This window comes from Cryptomeria japonica, chromosome 3 (genome assembly GCF_030272615.1).
Source record: "Cryptomeria japonica chromosome 3, Sugi_1.0, whole genome shotgun sequence".
Classification (NCBI taxonomy): domain Eukaryota; kingdom Viridiplantae; phylum Streptophyta; class Pinopsida; order Cupressales; family Cupressaceae; genus Cryptomeria; species Cryptomeria japonica.
Genome location: NC_081407.1, coordinates 812,229,453 through 812,249,637, shown reverse-complemented (window position 1 = coordinate 812,249,637; position 20,185 = coordinate 812,229,453). Strand labels below are relative to the sequence as shown.

General features: G+C 36.8%; 1 protein-coding gene across 1 annotated transcript in view; it reads right to left on the bottom strand.

Annotated features, from left to right (window-relative positions):
• Positions 1–20,185, bottom strand: part of LOC131054361 (dolichyl-diphosphooligosaccharide--protein glycosyltransferase subunit 2) — a 44,806-nt gene that overhangs the window by 8,509 nt on the left and 16,112 nt on the right. Inside the window, exons 9-11 of the mRNA XM_057988859.1 lie at positions 10,257–10,387; positions 10,045–10,160; positions 6,599–6,668 (exon numbers count right to left, since the gene is read on the bottom strand). Coding sequence (XP_057844842.1) covers positions 6,599–6,668; positions 10,045–10,160; positions 10,257–10,387 — 317 coding nt within the window. The remainder of the gene's footprint in view (positions 1–6,598; positions 6,669–10,044; positions 10,161–10,256; positions 10,388–20,185) is intronic.

The following is a 20,185-nucleotide window of genomic DNA, read 5'->3' as shown; positions in this document are numbered from 1 at the left end:
ATGCAGCGGGTGGGCGCAAAGGCAGGAGCGGGAGGGACTGCTTCTGATGTGGCCGAAGATGGGGATGAAGATGGGGATGAAGATAGATTCGGCCTTGCTCTCCTCAACTTACCTCCTAGTTGGGGAAGGGCTTCTCTGTGGTGACTCTTTGGTTCCTTTTCGGTGCCTTTTGAGACGGCTTCTACTGGAGGCGTTAAGGGCTACAATGCGGGAGATGAGATGTGGGGGTTTGAAGTCCTGGTCTTCGAGAGGGGCGTCTGTGGATGGGGGGATGGAGTGTGCTTGTCCCCAATGGGTGTTTGCTTTTTGGCTGGGAGCTGGGATCCTGGAGGGGATCTGTTCGTGGTGCTCTCCCATGTCTCTTCCTTTATTCGGGTGTGGGAGCAAAGGTGGATGAAGCTTGTTCGCTGAGGAGGGCTGCGTTTCAGGAGAATGGGCCTTGGATGGTCGCTTTCCATTCGGGGGAGAGTAGATATGGCTTTGGGGAGAGTCAAAGGTGTGAGGGACTTGGTAAGATTTGGGACCCAAGCGGATCTTTGGTTGTGAGGTTCATACGTGGTCTTGTTCTCTCTCCTTTGCTCGGTTTCGTGGCTCCTTCGACGCTTTGGTTTGTCTCATTTTGGCTTTCGGAAGGAGCTGCTTTTCACTCTTTCTTGGTGCTGGGCTACTCTCCTATTGAAGTGGAGGGTTGTCTTTTGAGTAGCCCTTCGGGAGGATTTTCTGCGCCTTTGTCCTTCTCACATCCTTGTCTTTTTGAGGTGACCTTGTTTCCTATTGAGGTGGAAATGCCAAGGAGGGGAGAGGGTTGGCTTTTGCTGGCTGCGAGAGAGCATTGTATGTCGTCTATCTGCCTTTTTCCTATTCCTATTGAGGTGGTCATCTTCCATATTGAGGTGGGGAGATGGAGTGATGGGGCTTTTCGACTACTGGTGTTGTTCGTGCTGCCTGCTGAGGCTGCTGGTTTATTCTCCCAAAGGTGTCTTCTCAAATGGGTCTGGGACTTTCTCATCTCAGATTCCCAACTGGTTCTGTGGCCAGAGGTCTTCTTGTTGTTTCTTGGATGGGCTTTTTTGCTTCACTTTTTGGGTGCTTTGGCTTTGCTAGATGCTGGTGACCTGGAGTCTTTGTTAGAGGTTTAGGGGCCCTGGGAAAACCCTTTGCTGGTTTTGGGTACCAGTTCAAAACCCAAATTCAAGGTTTGGGGAGCCTTTCAAAACCCTTTGTTTCTAGATTGGGTTTGTATGGTCAAATGTTGTAATCTAGAGTTTATGTTAGTGGTTATGGGTTAATCTGGAGTTTATGTTAGTGGTTATGGGCGCCCGGATTCACCCATGGTTGCAGTTACAGGCTAAGGATGCCTCTGTGTGTTTGTTCTTGGGGCTGATCCTTTCAGTCCTGGATCTGGTAGGCTTGCTGGTTTTCTAGGTCTATTCTTTTTAGCAGCATCGTTTTGCATTAGTTGGAAGCTGAAGAGTCAGTTGTGCTGGTTTTTGGCTGTGGTTTTCATTGTTAATATCTTTGAGCAGCCTGCTTTGTTGGGTTCTAGATCCCGGTAAATTCTATTGGGTTTCGGGTCCCTTCAAAACCTGTTGTATGGGGTTTCTAGTCCCCTTAAAACTTGTTTTCCCTTAATCAAAAACTTAGAAAATCGTGTTAAATATATGTGTATGTGTTTTTTATGAATGACATATCCAATCGTATCCATATTGGGGGTCTTCAAAAATGGCCATATCCATATCCAATACTGATACCGTATCCATGTCCATGCAACTTTGCTGAAAGTTGGTTGAACTTATTTGGATTTGGATTGCTTGGACTTGGGAGTTGGATTGCAAAGGAAAGATGGAAGGTTTGATTGAATTGCATTTCGGATTTAAACTCAATTTTCTACAAAATTGATATTACATGAGCTTCAAACTTGAGGTAATTTTCTCTATTTTCATTGCTTTTATGCTCTCTCAAATCATGTTTGCCATGCTCACCCTTATGGTAGCATATTGCCTCCATTACACAGTGAATCCCAAGCATTTTTACTGGAGTAAATTATTGTTTGAAATTTTTGAATATGTCCATTTTTAAGCCATGGTTATAGCAAAATTTTCCAAATATTAGGAAATGGGAATTTTATTCCAAAAAGGTGTAGGTGTTCATCCCGGAACCAAAAGGGTACATTTAGACTCTTAAAACTTCAATTTTGAAAATATTGAAAAATCCTAGCATTCATCAATGACAGTTTTGATATTTTTATGGATTTACATTGAATAATAAAGTTTAGAATTTTGCAAATTGGGAATGATTTTCAATGAATTATAATGGGAGAAAACAAGACTCCCTCTTATTTTTCCATTGTGAACTTTTTACAATTATGTTCAAATTTTTGTCATCTTACTTTTGTGCATTGGTTTCTGTGCCAACACCCAAATAATAAGTTGGCATGATGAACCTAATATTGGAGGGTTAAAGGATGGGCAAGGAGTGGCTCTCGACATTTTTTGAAAACCAAAAAAACACATGGACTAATTAAAATGAACCGTGTTGATTTTGCAGCACATTTGGAAGCACTAATAAAGGCTTGATGTGAGCCAGAAGGACACATCATGCTCTAGGAGTTGGGGACCATGTTGAATGGGTATCCTCACCATTGTGATGGGAGGCACACTCAATCACCACTTAGCCATATCTCAGGCTACTGTGTTGACAGTCTTTGCCTTGCCACTAATTTCATCACCCTAGATGTCATTGGATTTTGTTAACAATGGATGAGACTTGGATTTGTTCGTGTTCATACATATATTGTATGCTTTTGATTGGTATTTGCATGCTACATGTTGTGGATGATTCTGATGCTTATTGTTAGTGATGGTTTCCATCTAAGCAAGTTATTCTATGATTGGTTGTTCATATTTGTTGGTATGTATGCTATGATAGTTTATCTTACTTGTTGCCATGTGGATGATATGATGATTGTTCATTTTTAATTGGCATCTTTGTGGGCCATACTCATGTTTGTGTGTGTGTGCACGTGCGATTGTGCCCAAGTGACTATCTTGTAGCACATTAAGGTGGACCTAATGGTACCACATCATTTGGTGGTGCGCAACTAACGTTGGGGATCAACGAGCTTGAAGGATTCTTCTTGGAGATCATGATGGATTCTCATGGTACTTTTGCAATAATATCTCTTTTCATTGAAAAAATGTAAATGTTTTATGTAAAGTGGGTCCTTGGGACTGTTGTATAATGATTACGATAATGTGTTTTATTTATTATTGATGTGGGTTATGATCTATCAATGTTTAGGACGAGACTTGTTGAATGTAACGATTTACTTATGTCCTCTTGTATTTCCCCACACCTCATTTTGTAAGGATGTTGGCATGTTTTGAATGTTAATAACATGTTAATTGGCTATGTAACTTCAAAACATTTAATGTTTTAAATTATATTTATGGATATGTTAAGTGTTGGATTGTATTCCACCTGTATAGGTGGCAAGGATGCTATTATTGGTTTTAGCTCGTATTGGTGTTGGTGTCAAATGTGCATTGCATTTTGTAACGATTTCTCCATTTTGGCTAAAAAGTTGTTGGTAGAGCACATATAAATTTGGGAATAAAATGAATATAATGTGCTAGAGAACATTCAATTTTGGCATCATTGTATCTTGTGTTAATTCACCTCCCTAGTTTGGGATGTTTTTGTCAAGGCCCACAATAGAGTGGTGTCATTTGGGTTCTCCTCTTGGTAGAAGGATAGTAGGGTGTGTTGGGAACATTTCCTTTTTGTCCATCATGTCCTTGGACTCATGTTGAAGTCCCTTGTAGGCCTTCCATCTTCTGGGGAACATCTCCTTCAATTGTTTGTGTTGGAGATCTAGTGTGGTTGTCCATCTCGATCTCTCGATTGTTTCAATCGTTTTAGAGTTTGTTTGTGTTGTAGTCTTGTATTTATGAGTCCTAGGAGTTGTCCCTAGGTGCGAGACTTGGAAAAGGTCATCTGTTCAATCTCTAGTCAAAACTACAACACAAAAACGAGACTGAAGTTTAGTTTTTGGACTAATGCATTTCTAAGACATGGATACTTGAGCTACTATCCTCCATTAAGCACACTAATCTCCCTTTTGGCTGTTGTAGTCCTCTAGCACACTATCGTCCACTATTTTGTTAGACAACTAGTGTCTCTAGCCATTTTTCACAAAAACATTGTATATGAAAGTTGTTCCACTTGGTCTTGTGTGTCTTCCAATGTCCACACTTGGTTGATAGGTGTCCCTAATTGGAATTTATCCCATCATTTGCATTGGAAAGTGTGTTATTGCTTGGAAACGGCTCATTATCATTCTTGTTGATGAAGAGCTTGTACCTCCTAGTAGTGCAACCTACAGTGAAGGTTATCCCTTGCATTTGGGTATTGTTTGGTTTGTCATGTATTTGATTGAAGGTAGTTGTCACCCTCATTCTCCTTGTTCAAGAAACCAATGGTCATTTTGACCATAGTCAAGGAATGGCACATGTCCCACTACTTGTGTAGGTTTTACTTGGTGATGTGAGTGTTGTTAATTGTGTTAAGATGTGGATTCAATGTGGATGGTTCCCTCATTCTACTTGTGTGTTTGCAATAGAGCACAATAACGGGTTAGTAATTGATCATCATTGTAGTGTTGTACCACCCTCTTGTAGGTACATCACGATGACTTCGTTCTGCAATTGGTAAGTATTCTGCTTGTCCCACCTTGCTTGTGAAATGGTTAGATTGTTCGAGTTATTAGTGTCCATGTATTGTTGTGATGGACATGCCACTCGTGTGCACATTAGTGTGTAATGCAACATGTCATTACCATACATTAAATGATGAAGTATTCTTGTGTGATTCTTTAGAAAAAAATTATTCACTTGGATAATGTCCTAGGTCTGACTTGGGGCATTACAAATAACTCGTGTGCACATTAATGTGTAATGCAACATGTGATTACCATACCTTAAATGATGAAGTATTCTTTTGTGATTCTTTAGAAAAAAAAATTGAAATAGATGCATGTAGATACTAATGAGAGTGGTAAGATATACAATTTATCCAGTACAAATGTCTTAGTGTATATCTTACCACTCTCATTAGTATCTACATGCATCTATTTCAATTTTTCACAAAAAAAAACTACATATTTTACTCTTATCAATATAAACCAAAATATTTTACTCTATCGAGAGTTGTACCATATATAGATTTCAAAGTCAACAAACGCTATGAAGCAACATTCCATAGGCTCTTCCTTGATCTTGATTTGTAGGATTAGTCAAGATTGAGTTTACTAAGTTTTGTATGCTCCAATTGTCAAAGTATTGAAGTTTTTCTAACAAGCTCAAGGAATATCCTCACAATTCCATAAGCATTGCAAAACCTACAACTTCATTTATGATTGTAAACCTTATAACTCATAAATCCATAACTTTGACTTAGTTCATCTATATTTGAGAGTAACTAGAGCACATTCTCTTTCATCAACTCAATAAAACACAATTGACTTCAATAAGAAAAGCAATGGACCTAGTGTATGCACATTCCACTTACAACTCCTTTTGCACAAGTAAAATGGCTACACGGGGACATGAGGAAGTGGGATATCAAGCCACAGCACACTATAGCTTGGGTTCTTCAACTTCCAACATACTGCACTTTAGTAGCAGATAGCAAGAATGTGAGTCCCAATGGCCACTAACTTGTGGTTCTTCTAAAATACCAAATGCCTACATTATCCAACATTGATGATGATGATGATGATAATGATATTTTTGAAGGTCTGTATGATCCTCAAGCCTAATGGCTGATTGCTGACATTATTATGTTTATTTTAATATTGAAGTTTGAACAATGAATATTTGGCGTGATGTTTGAGTTTGACTAATCAAGATTGCAATATTTTAATTTTTATGACGATTTTATATTATATGATGTTATGTGGTATTCTGAGCTTAATTACTACTGCTAATATGTGTGTATGTGTGTATGTGTGTATGTATGTATATGATTTTTACATGTTTTGTAAGGAAGCACCCAACCTAAAAAAAAATTGGCTGAATCGAGGCATCATCGAACATGAAAATCCGAACCCCAACCAGAATCAATAAAGCAAAGCAATAGATAATGTTCAGATAGATTTGCTATTTTACAAAAAGCTTAAAATTGCAATACATTCTTCGATACATTAGAAAACTCCAATCCACATTTCATGCAGCAAATTAATTCATGTTGAAGATATTATCACTTGGAAAAAGGCTGCCCAATCCATAAGTAAACCTTTGCCAATCCACAGCCATCACATTTCAATTCTCTTGAGCAACACAGGTAAGCAGTGCAAATGCAACACCATAACAGCTTCCACAACAATATGGATAAAATTCAGTTTGATGATCTTGACAATGGTTGTAGTGAACAACTAGTGTTTGTGAAATATCTAAAGAAAGGCAACAAACAAAGCTATACTATGTAACAAAAGCACCTCACAAATTAAATGAGACACCTATTATAGGCAATCAGATAAGAGGCGATATGTTGATGTTATTCACCAGTTAAAGAAACATACTGAAAATAGATACTTCACCTTTAAGAGATCTCCAGATGTCAATGAAAGTGTTGTAGCAGTGGTTGATAGGACCAAAGGAATAGTAACACTGAATAAAACAATCCAATGCCAAAGATCAAAATCCACTTTGTCAGTTCACTTAAAAGGTAAATCTGTACATAGTAAAAAGAAAAGAAAACAAGAGCCCAAGTACAAAGCCACACATTAACATATGATATGTGTTGAACACAGATAGAAAAGCTGTAATGAAATCCATTGCATCCACAAAGTCAAAAATAACTACTACAAACAAGTAATATTGTACAAAGTACCAACTGACGTAGCACCTACAGAAATGCAAACAAAAATTTAAAATATTATTATATGGCACCAATACTTAAAAAATATGTGATCAAAGTAATATCATTGTGATGCATGTAATTTGGTTATGCATTCCAGAGATCCTCATCTTCCTAGTGAAAAAGATCATAAAAAGATGAAAAAGATCATAACAGAGATCATAAATTGAGATATTATTTGCCCTACCCCAGTACATGTATCAATGGTTTTATAAATTTTGTCACGTTCGTTGATGATGCTTCAAATAAATGTTAGATTCATTTTCTTTGGAAGAAATCAGAAGTTTTGGGTAAGTGGTGAATTCGTATCTCTAGTTGAAAATCAAGCAAGCAATTAAAATATTAAGGACTGATAATAAAACTAAGTACTTGTCTTATTAGTTAGTTGAATCGTGTAAGAAAGTTGGATTTAAGAGGAAGCATATTGTTTCCTACACTCCTCAACTGAATGGCTTCACTCAAAGAAGGAAATAAGAGCATTATTGACACATCTAGATGTCTACTTGAGCAATATGACTTACTTATGGGCTGAAGCGTGTTGTGCTCTTAATATATGTCCTCACAGACCAATTAAGAAAAGACTAAAGAAAAAGTATTTACAGTTATTATATCATCAATGGATCATTTTAGAGTTTTTGGTTGTCCTATTTATGCAGATGTACTTGCAAATAAAATAAAGCAGTTAGATGCCATCCACTCATATTGAGGGCAAAATTTCCCACTATGGAGTTCAAAGGCTACCTTCAACAACATGTGATCAAGCATAATTGACCACAAAATATACACCTCAACAAATTATGTTACAAGAAGGTGTTACAAGGAGATGTAATCGTACCATCATGAAAATGGTGTGATGTGTGTTAAAGGATGTAAATCTATTTTATTAACATGAAATATCAAGGTTGTATGGACATGGATACGGATACAAATACGGATACGGATACGGATACGGATACGGCCATTTTTTAAGACCCCCAATATGGATACAGCTGGATATTTCATTCATAAAAAAAACATACACATATTTAACACAATTTTCTACGTTATTCGAGGAGATTTTCATTACTTCAAAAGCAATATAGACGCATAATTTCTACATAAATATAGATAAGCTGATTTAACATTTTACAATATGCAAAAATAGTAGAGTTGCATTGGAAGATAACCCAAGAAATGGGTCACTGAAATAGAAAAACATTTCATTTGTCATTCTCATTTGGTGTAGGTTTTGTTTATGCCAATTTTTTTTAAAATGCATGAATGAAGTTTTTAATCAAATAGCATAGTATCTAGCATGGTTGGAAATCAAGGGTTTTTGGCCACGTGTGGATACAGTATTCGACGTGTATCCGGGCTGTATCGGATACGTATATGTGCCCAGGGAGGGACAAAGGAGTTTCCGGCTACTTTGTTAAATACACTATCCAATGGTGTTCTAATATAGATGAATTCATATCCACGTGCATGCAACTTTGTTTGGTAATCAAAAATGACATTTCCATTTGTATGTAACGGTGAAGACCCATGTAATACTTGAGGATTCGATGCTTGTTAGTGTTCTTGCTATTAAATTTGCCTTTAAACATTGTTTCTAACATAGGACATACTCTTCTCTATAGTTATTTTCTGGAAAAAGTTATCCTCTATGGCATCCACAAATTCTCCCCATATTAAATTTCATCAATTTTTTCATGCCCGACAAGCTAACCTCCCAGAAATTTTGGGCATGGACCTCAACTTTAAGAAGGCGAATTGTGATTTTTTTAAACCTGAGCAATTGTTCAGAAAAAACAATTCAATTATCAAATTCCATCTGTATTGTTTTTTCCTTCAGAATCTACGCCAATCAATTCACCATTTCTCCATATCATATTTCTAGAGCTGCCTCAGACAACACCTTAAAGATATCCAAGAAATCATTTGCCCATTCCTCATTTCCCATCTACAATGATGCTTTTGTCAAGAAGGTAAAGGGACAAATGTCTAATTATCTTCAACCTAAGTTTTTGATATCCCAGCCATGTTTGATGGTACATGCAGGAATGAAATGACCTCTCTTACCATTAATCTGAATTAAGTTTGTAATTCAATGCAATGCACTAGCTACAAAACTCCATGAATTATTAACAGCAAAAATTGAACAATTTCCGAACAAAATGGAACTTATTGAAATTGCTAATAAAATTGGAGCTTGTTGCAAATAAGAACGTATACGATGAGGGAAATCCCTTGAGGAAAGATGTATGCCTTGCATATCAAGATTTATGAATTTTTGATATAAAAACTGAAAAGACACTAAAAAGAGTAAATTTTCTCAGGGAGAATCAAAGTGTCACCTCACTTAGTGATGAACCCTCTTGCTGAAATAAGATGTCAGGTAAAGACAACTTTATTAGAATATTAAGGATAACAAAAACTCTTGGAGCATTGCTCCAAAATTTCAAAATTCTGAATTGCATTGGAAAGATTACAACACAAACTAGTTTCAATCCCTTGAAGGCATCCTCTGCAATCCTTTAGGGCATCCCAACGAACTCCCATGAACAAATTACAGTCTGAAAGGCCCTAAAAATGTAAAATGGGTAAACATAGACGACAACAAAAATTTTAATTTTCATTAACTTTCAGAATTGGGTCCAAAATTTGTCACTTCTATCACAGAAAGTGCTCCTCCAATCAACTAGTTTTCATAAGAGCTGCAAGCTGCATGCAATTCATTCTCTCAAATGTTTTTCCTACCTGGCAGACCTGACTAAATCATAGTAACTTCCTCTTTCTCATATATTTATAGTACATGTTATAAATGCAATTAGATTGTCCTCAACGAGCATTGTCTTCAGTTTTCACCAGTAAACATCAAATACAAATATTACTGTCGCATGTCATATAGTAGTTTCTTATTCTTGTATTTATATCAGATTGTTGACTTCTCTCACGTATAAGAGCCCCATATATCCATTAAAAAAATAGCAGTTTCAAATAACGAATATAGAATGTCATAAATAAAAATAATGCCTCTAATGTAAACTTTTAAGATGAAAATAAAATAACTTCAAAAGAATCAAGCGAGAAACTATTCTCAAAGCTAATATATTCAACCAGAAAAAATTACTAGGAGGCACTTGCCTGTTTTTCTCCAAATGCCCCAAAGCATCAAGTTGATGATACATTTCAGTGGAGCTTCCTGGAACACCAATACTGAGAAAGAATTTTGCAATACCAACAACCTTATCTTCTGGGATCTGCAAAAAACAAAAACAGCTTTACGCAATGCCATTTAATTTTCTGAACTGGCCAAACTCAAAAAAATGTGTATTGCAACTTGAGTCAATTCTCACATTTATCTTATCCTCAATAACTGCTGCAAATGCAGTCACACCACGCACTACAGAACAAGTTGCTAAGAGTGAACCTCCGGTTCCACTGCTAGCATCGACTGGTTTTTCTTCGAAGTACAAGGACCCATCCTCTGCATTAGAATGAACAGCAATAAGCAAATTAAGAGCTTAATACCTAATCTCATTAAGTATCCACATAGAGGAAGTCATATGTAATTATTAAAAACCAAATGGCAATAGTGGACATTCTTATAGACTCTATAGCCAAGCCCTGTGTATAAAATCCCCTGTTTACCCAAATATGCAGTACTATTCATTCAAATAGATAACCTAACAACAAAGAAAAAGGTAAGTATATGAAGTGTTGTCGGATCCATCACATTTGCCCCACTCCCAATCCTAATTTACCTCATATTCTATAGAAATTTAAACCAAACAACTAGACAGTAGAAATTTAAACTGTCCAATTTGACCAAGAGACCTCTTGGTTATGCATCAAACAAACCAACAAATTCTTATGTTCTCTTATTATGCCATTCCCCTATGCAAGGCCACAGGGTACAAGAGCATAGGGCAACAAGTGGCAAACTGAACATTTTTAAAGGAAAATTGAAAAACTACGTTTCAGTTTCAGGTGGCCATAGTTCTTTGATATAAACTAAAAACAAGCCAAATGTCCAGTACTGACTAAGTCTCCATAGTCAAAGTGAAGCGGTAGTCAAAACAGGTATCATTGTAGAATTTTATAAATGAGGAATTACATTATGGCTATGTTACCCCAAGTTTCTGGGACAGGGACAGCCAAGGACAGGGGGACAAGTTTTGGGGATGGCAGGGGACAGCTGAAATACATATATACTCGTGTATGTGTGCGTAGATTCACTGTAGAGTTTTGTAAACGAGGAATCACATTATGGCTATGTTACCCAAAGTTTCCAGGACAATGATGGCAGGGGACAGTGGGACAAGTTTTGGGGACCACAAGGGACGGCTGTAACTAGCCAATAGGCTTTTATTGTAGACTTGAATGTCCACATTTTAAGGTCAACCTGTCTCACACCATGAAACCTCTTTCCACTCTCAGAAAAACATGCCATGAAACATCTTCCCACTTTATAACTATCTGGCTTTATCTTTATTAATGCTAATCATTGTCATGCCTTCATTTTTTAATATTGAAATTATTTTGGAAAGGAATAAAATTTAAATACATTTTGCACAACTGTGGGAACAATTTCCTGCACCGTAATCTCATATTTATCCATTCAGCGTTCACAAGACAAGGGTATCGAGACAGTTATAAAAAAGGTAAAGATGGTAATCATTTATTTGTCACTGCAAGAGGAATGGAAATTGTTTTTCCAATGGGTACCCACAAAACTTCATCAGAAAATTTGTCTACCTGGGGGCTTTGTACACAAAAAGAAATATAATCGCAATATAAATTTCATGAAAGCATGTTGTATGCAAATTCGCATCTAAATTAATCCAGCCCACTAATTGATTCAACATTAAATATACATTTTTGCCTTTTTCTTGGCCACCTGGTTATTTTTGCTTTGACCTTGAAATGCAGTTCTATACTATCCGTATTTTGTTTAACAAAATCTAAATACATTAGTGTATCTGTCTTTTACATTAAATTTAAGAATTAAGTCAGTTTAAAATAATCATAGTTGGACTACTACGACTTTAGCTCGCCAGAAAAACTCGGCATGTCCATATTTAAAACATAGAAAATCATTCCTAAGTAGTCAAAAATGATTTAGAGTCATTGGAACAAGATTTGACACTATTTTTGACAAGTTTTGTTGAATTTTTCACTATTTTTTTGAAGAATCTCTAGTTTTTCAAAAAAAATCAAACCCTAATAGTTTTTTTTTTAACTTTGAATGATGTCTAAAATTATTTAAACTAATTTAGATAGTTTGCTAAATTCTTAATCTAAAATATTAACTTTGTCTTTTCACTTTGTATGTGTACGTTAACAGTTAACCATTAATTCAATATGGCAAATTCAACGGATAACTGGCCACTAGAACCATGCCCATCTGGATATATAGGCACCCATCCTAAAGGTGCTAGAGATAGGGCTTGGAGGTATGCCTATGAAGGACCGGACCCTGGGTCAGTGATTTGCATTAAATGTGGTAAATATTTCATGGAGGCATAAACCGCCTCAGATACCACCTACAAGCATCAAGAAGCATGATGCTAGGGTATGTCCTGGGGCCACGGAAGAAATAAAAAAAAACATATGCCATACTTTCAGTTGGGGAAGAAAAAAAATTGCAAAGGAAGAGGGCAAAACTAGCCATGAGAGCAACCATAGCTGAATCTCAAGGTCCTTCAGTTGACATTGAAAAAGAAGAAGAAGCACTTCAGGGCATAGTGGGCTCTTGTCGTGGCCCACATATCTGCAAACTTAGCACCACCTCGGCCACCACAGCCACCACTTCTACTATTTCTAGTAGAGCAACTGTTGCATCACAGTCTATAGATAATTATTTTGTGCCCAGGAACACACTTGGAGCACAACCATCATTAGAGGTCGCTGGATGGAATACGAAGGCACATGAGAAAACAGACATTGCATGTGCTGATTTTTGGTACTTCAACAACATCCCATTCAATGTGGCAAGCAATCCTTATTGGCTAAATTTAGTTACCACAATGACAATTGCAAGAAAAGGGTACAAAGCCCCTTCTCGCAAGGATTTGGGTGGGAGGCTAGTAAATAGTCCACTTGATTTCATTTTTAAATGTTTTTCTTGTTTATTAAATCAAAATTGTGTAATAAGACCTAATTTCACTTTGTTATTGTAGGTTGCTCACAAATGCAGTTGATGGGGCAAAAGAAGTGGTAGAGGACCAAAGAAAAGATTGGAGAAAATATGGATGCACCATTCTTTTCGATGGGTGGACAAATGGCAAAAAACACACCATTATTAATTTTTTGGTTGCTTGCAAGGACAATGTGGTGTTCTTGAAATCGATTCATGCATCCAACAAGGTGAAAAATGCAAAAACATTGGTTGGAATGTTGGAGCACATTGTCATGGAGGTGGGAGTAGAGAATGTGGTGCAAATAATCACAAATAATGCAGCAGCATATGTGGCAGCAGGTAAAATCCTCCAAGATAGGCACCCCACTCTTTTTTGGACACCTTGTGCAGCACATGTCCTTGATCTTCTTTTGGAGGACATAGGAAAACTTGATTGGGTGACTCCAATTATGGAAGATGCAAGGAAGATCACAAAATATATTTACAATCACCCTTGGGTTCTTCATTTGATGAGAGAGCACACCCAAGGGAGAGATTTGGTGAGAGCCGGTGTCACAAGGTTTGCAACGATTTTCTTGACGTTGCAAAGCATTCTTGGTGCATTGACTTCTTCGAAACAAATGTTTGTGAGTCAAGCATGGCTAGACTCACCTTATTCAAAGAAGCCTAAAGGAGAGGGTGTTGCATGCATAGTCTTCGACAACCATTTTGCACAAAATGGCTGCATAGATTGTTAAGGTAACTTCAAAACTTGAATTTTTAATTATTCTTGATTCAAGTCTCTCGTTATTAATTTGTAACTTCATTAATTAATAAGGTATGCGGGCTATGGGTATGTATCTAGGTATACTAATGCTAGGTATGGGTATGGATCTGCATCTGTGTATGGGTATATCTTTTTGTAATTTGTATTTTTCAATTGTAGGTGTCGGAGCCCTTGGTTAGAGTTCTCCGCTTGGTAGATGGGGACCCAACCCCAATGGGGTATATTTATGAGGCCATGGATAGGGCCAAGGAGTCTATCAAAAATTACTACAAGGGGGATAGACTCAAATTTGATCCCATTTGGGAAATTATTGATAAGAGGTGGAACAATCAGCTCCACCAGCCCATTCATGCAGCAGGGTACTTCCTCAACCTTCGTTTTAAGTTTGGGGATTCTTACTCAGATCCTAATGGAGAGGTCATGGAGGGCCTCACTACATGCATTCAGAGGATGATATCTGAATTTGAGGTGAGACACCTCGTTGTGGCCGAACTCCAAAATTATGAGGAAGCAAGGGGTAAGCTATTCTCTTCAGAGCTGGCCAGGAGAGGAAGAACCACTCAAACCCTAGGTATAACATTTGCCATTTGGATTTTGGAGTCTAAAGTAATTGATAAATTGATAAAATGTGTTTTCGCTTTTCACTTTGCTTTCTAACTTTTCAATATTTTATTTTGCAAATGCTTGGTGGCAAAATTGGGGTGGAAATACCCCAAATCTCAAAAAATTCGCCCTCAGAATCTTATGTTAGCCTTGTAGTTCATCCAATTATGAGCACAATTGGAGCTTGTTTGAGGCCATCCACACAAAAAAGAGGAGCAAGTTAGCTCAAAAATGCCTCAATGACCTTGTCTTTGTGCAATATAATCTTCAATTGTGCATAAGGTAGGTAGAGGAAACAGCAGTTGGTCCAATTGATTTGGATGATATAGATCCTTACAGTGATTGGACATCACAGGAGCAGCCTATGACGTCAATGATTTGGAGAGGCAGGCTATGGAGGAGGATGGGGTGGATTTGGTTTCACAGTGGATGACATTGAGGAGGATGAGTAGGATGAGGAGTCATTGCCAGTGCCAGGAAAAGCTAGAGGTAGAGCTACATCTAGGATAGAGGATGAGCCATAGCCTGAGTCGGACATACCAAGCGAGGAGGCACAATCACGCCCAGTGCAGACTTCTAGGACTAGACCCTCTAGTTCTACCTCTCCCCTAGTTTTTACTAAAGCTAGGAAGAGGAAGATGTAATTGTAATGATGTATTTGCTTTTAGTTATACAAAAAGTATTTACTATTTTGCTTCCAACCATCAACATTCCTCATGAGGATGCGATTTTGTACCCACTTTGCGTTTAAATATATCTACACTCAGCTTGTTTCTTTTGTGTTCTCATTTATTGACTCACTGGATGGATCTTCTCATTGAATTTTGCAAAAAAAAATTCATTTCTAATTAAATTTAAGCAATTTTTTAACTTCTCGAGTTTTTTGCCGAGTACTAGCCGAGTTTTTCCCGAGTTTTTTTTAAGGCCTTGGCGAGTTTTTGGTTTTGGCAAGTAGTTCAACTATAAAAATAAAAATGTTCTATTATCGGCCCATTAATGGGCTCTCTCGGGTTGATCCGATTGGACAAGATAGAAACAAAGTGGAGTGGCTTAAAGCGAATCAGGAATCGATAAAAATCAACTTTGGTGGTGTGTCAAAAGGGAATCCAGGCCCCATCTAGTGCTAGATAGGGTGATATTCTAGCCCTTGGTGCAAGATGGCTTCCAGAAGGGACTAATAATGAAGCAAAGGCCCAAGCGACGTTATGGGGTGTGCGGATGGCCAAAAGAATGAAGGTATTGAAGTTACATCTCGAAGGGGACTCATTGATTATTGTCAACACCCTCATCAAAAGAGAAGCGCTATCATGGAAATCAAATAAGTTGATAGAAATATTAACTAAAGAATTAAATGAGCTTGAAAACTTTCAAATATCTCACATTATGTAGGAGGATAATACAGTGTCAGACACGTCAAAACTAGAGGCATCAATAAATGGAATGCAAGGGAGGGAGATTTGGGAAGATTTTCAAGGTATTGAGCTGTCCCACAAGGAGAACAATACGTCGAAGCTCGTGTGGGAGTGATGGTTGTGTATGGCCAATACGGGAAGTGTGGGATAAAAGGACCTTTTGGTCCTTTTTATCCTAACAAAACAAGTTGTGAAGAGTGAAAGTGATGGTATTTCGAGTTGGTGAATTGTTGTAGAAAGGTGACCATGGAAGCAATTTTCACTCTCTCGACATCCAAACAGCAACTTGCCTTCTTGGGTAAGATTTTGGAGAAGAATTTGGGTGGAATTTTTAAGCATAAGGAGCCAATCTTCATTCAAATTATGGACTTATTACTGGGAAAGGACTATATGAATTCGGAATTTAGGTTCCGAACAAATGTGGACGTGGTGTCCATGATGGCAACCTAGGGGTTGGAATTGGGCACCAAGGAAGACGTAGAATGGCTGTTGTTGGCTTGTGTTCCAGAGATTTACCTCTTTGGACTAAAATCTTTGTTGGCAAGGGCTGTTCTGGGGAAGGGCCTACGACAGCAAGAGAGAGAGGGAATCTACATTGGAGAAGAGACCGAAGAATTCAAACCCTTCTTTCTTTGGAAGGATGGGATAAACAGAGACGAGCGGCAAGAGGAGGCCCTAATCGGATGGGAAGGATTAAAGGTATTTGTCCGAGAGAAGGAGATCGAGCGACACTGGCTCTGGGAGGAGAAAAGGAAACAAGGTGGCGAAGGCCCAAGTTTCAACCCAAAAGACTATTGGAACAATGAACCCGGGAAGTTGAAGCAACAAGGAGCCAGGTAGTCACAATCAGAGGGACGGGTAGGGTGTTTTGTGTGGCTTCGCCCACAATTTTGTAGCAATATGATAGTTTTTGATAATTTTATTTTAGTATTTGAACAGGGATTTGGCGTGGGTGACTATGCCCACAATTTTGTAGTGTCTATAGATTTTTTATATTTCTATGTCAAAATTGAAATGAGGGTTTGGTATTTTTCAAATGAATAGTTTAGTCTTGGGTGACTATTTTGGTTTATGGTCCATAGATATGGCAGATGTAATATACAGAAAATGGTGCTCCGCAATATGTATGGAGCTGGGGACGATGATGGTTTGTTGGATAGTCACTATTAGGCTGGTGGATTGGGACAGATACACCTTATGTTTTCAAATGTACTACTTATTTTATAATTAATAAAAATCATAAATTACTAATCAAAAAAAATGTTCTATTATCTATAACATATTACTGTAAAACTATCTAATAAACTGATTAAAAACAAAAAAACAGCTTGATAACAATCTTCAAGATAAATGAAGATGATTTATATATTTTCTAAGAAGATTGAATTCATGGAAAATTAGTGTGCATTTTTTGGATTATGTTTGTTGGAACGCATACACGGTGGTTTGACCTTTAGGAATAATTGTTTTCAGAAAAAAATTTGGTAATAGGTCATTTCTTCTAGAGAATGGCCTTGGATTTCAAAGTGAAGAGCCTCATGAAAATCCAATCTTCAAAGATTGAGATCATTGAAGCTCTACACAAACCAAGACCTTCAAAACAAGATGGAAAAATGATTGATGTTGGCATAAAGTATTGCCATTGATTGTTTTCATTGTCAAATATCCTCTTACCAATTTTATTTTTCGTAAAATATTAATGGTTGCAATATTCTTTATTCTACAATGTGATTGAAAAGTTACCATTAGTACAATCAATGTCATTAATCTTGTCGTTGCATTATAAAAAAATGTGTTTCTATTAACTTCATTTTCATAGTGGATCTTCAATTAAATTTTACCTTTAATTTCCTATCGACGTATCCCTTGAACCTCCTATAGGTGCAAGTGCTAGTACATATATACACATATGTGTGCGTGTGCATGTGTGTGTAGATTCAATGTAGAATTTTGTAAATGAGGAATCACATTATGGCTATGTTACCCCAAGTTTCCAAGACAATGATAGCAAGAGACAAGGGGATGAGTTTTGGGGACGGCTTTTTTAGCCATTTTTCGGACAGCAAGGTATGGCATTATATATATCGAAGTTGCACAGGTACAAATACAGACACAGCCATTTTTCAAGACCACAGTATGGATACAGCGAGATAGGGCATTCATTAAAAAAAATAACCATATAGCGCAATTTTTTAATTTATTCAAATAAATTTTCATTTAAAAAATTTAATAAAATTATAAAATATAAATAACTAGAAATTGAGTTTATAAAACGCAAATTATAATTTATAAATTTAAATTGATTTAAGAATGTAATTTAAATAATTTATAATATATAAATAATATTTACTATTTTAAATTTAATTTTTTGAAAAATACAAACTCAAAATCTATAATTATATGCATAATAAATTTATATCTAATTTTTTTAAAAATTTAATAGAAATTAAAAATGCTGATTAAAATATATATATATATATTATTCAATTTCATCCTCATGGTGATTTATAAATAATTATATAAATAAGAGACTAAATAAATATAAAAAAGATATATATATTCTAAATAAAAAAACTAAATATAAATATAAATATAAATTTAACTTTTAAAAGCTAAATGAAACGGATTAAAACTTGATTAAATAAATATGATAATATGATATTGCTATCAGGGTTATATTATAATAGTAATGTTAAAAACAAAAACAAATTACCATAAGACTGTAGAGATACACTCAGAATTAAAATAGAGGAAATAGAGATTACTTCAGAGGAAATTTACAAAGCTAGGAATCATTGAGGCATTTCAAAGCAGGGTTAAATGCCAGGATTCCCAGAGGAATCCAGAGAGAGATTCATAGAGAATCTCTTAGAGACAATATATATCATAGAGATTAAACCATATGCATATGTTAGAGCTAGAGGGGCTTGAGCAGGGGTGGGATCTCTGCCAAGCTTGAGAGCATTAATGATTTCACTCATTAATAGGACGACATCTTTGATTGCTCCTAACTGAGAAGTGTTTCTCAATAGAGGATTGGGTCAATCCAGGTAAGGTCCAACTAAGTATTGTATCCTTTTTATAGATAACAATAAATTAGTTTACATTATTTGTTGAATAGGTAGAATAACGTATCACATTCTTTCTAGTATAATTACACAAATAAATATATATGTTTAATTACCTTCCATATTGTTTGTACACTAACGTTTGTTTGCAGGACTTGGACGCCAAATAACCCAATCCCCAACAAGGAACATTAAAATGGTATCAGAGCATAATCCTGCCATCCTATGGAGTTTATGTTAGTCTACCAGAGGAGGAAGAAACCCAACATGAACGAATTCGCCAATGAGATGAGATCTTATTTGGAACAAACAAATCACACCCTGATTAAGGAGATGAAAGAATCTAATCAGGCCATCCTACAAGCTTTGAAATCTATGGGAAACTCAACCAATAAAGGGCATACTTCTGAAAAAAGGGATACTAGCTCTAATCATTCAGAGAATAATAATGAATGCTCAACGTCCAAGGTGCCTCAACCCCAATTCCTACCTCACAATGAAGCATCTCAGGAAGAGGAGGGGATAGGACAACATAGAATTAGCACTGAGGACATTGGAAGAGCATATGCCGATTTAGATCCTCATACCAGGGAAGTGGTATCATTTAGAGATTTCTGTGAGGACAAGCGTAGGGAAGCACCCCGGAAACATAAGAATAAAGAACTCCAACACAAAGTGAATAAAGTATCCCTTCCCAACTTTGACGGATCAGGGAAACTCACAGCCCATGCATGGTTACAAAAACTAAATACCTATTTCACTCTAAGGCCCATGACAGAAGAGAACGCTCTCCAATTTGTGATTCTCCACCTAGAAGGAGCAGCTCATGAATGGTGGCATAATGGACTTGTTTCCCTAGGTCATCAAAGTATAAACTCCTACGGGGAATTCTCTCAAAAACTTACCAGCAGATTTGACGAAAAGGACTCCGAATGGTACTTACAAGAATTAGTGCTCCTCAAACAAACTGGCACAGTGGATGAATTTATTAGCAAATTCCAAGAATTATCTGTTATGATTCCTGACCTATCCCAGAAGCGACTAACTCATATGTTTATAGAGGGGCTCAAAGACATAACCAAAAATGTAGTGAAACCATTCGAACCCCAAAATTTAGCCGAGGCTATCAGGAAAGCAAGAAGGGTTGAGTCTAACCAATCCAAAAAAAGACAAAGGTGTACCCCTCCAAACCATCCTACCGAAGAGATGATTCAAGGAAAAACAATTTAGAGAAACCATGTTATTTATGTATGGAGCCCTGGAGTGCAGGACATAGGTGTCAAAAGAGGGATGA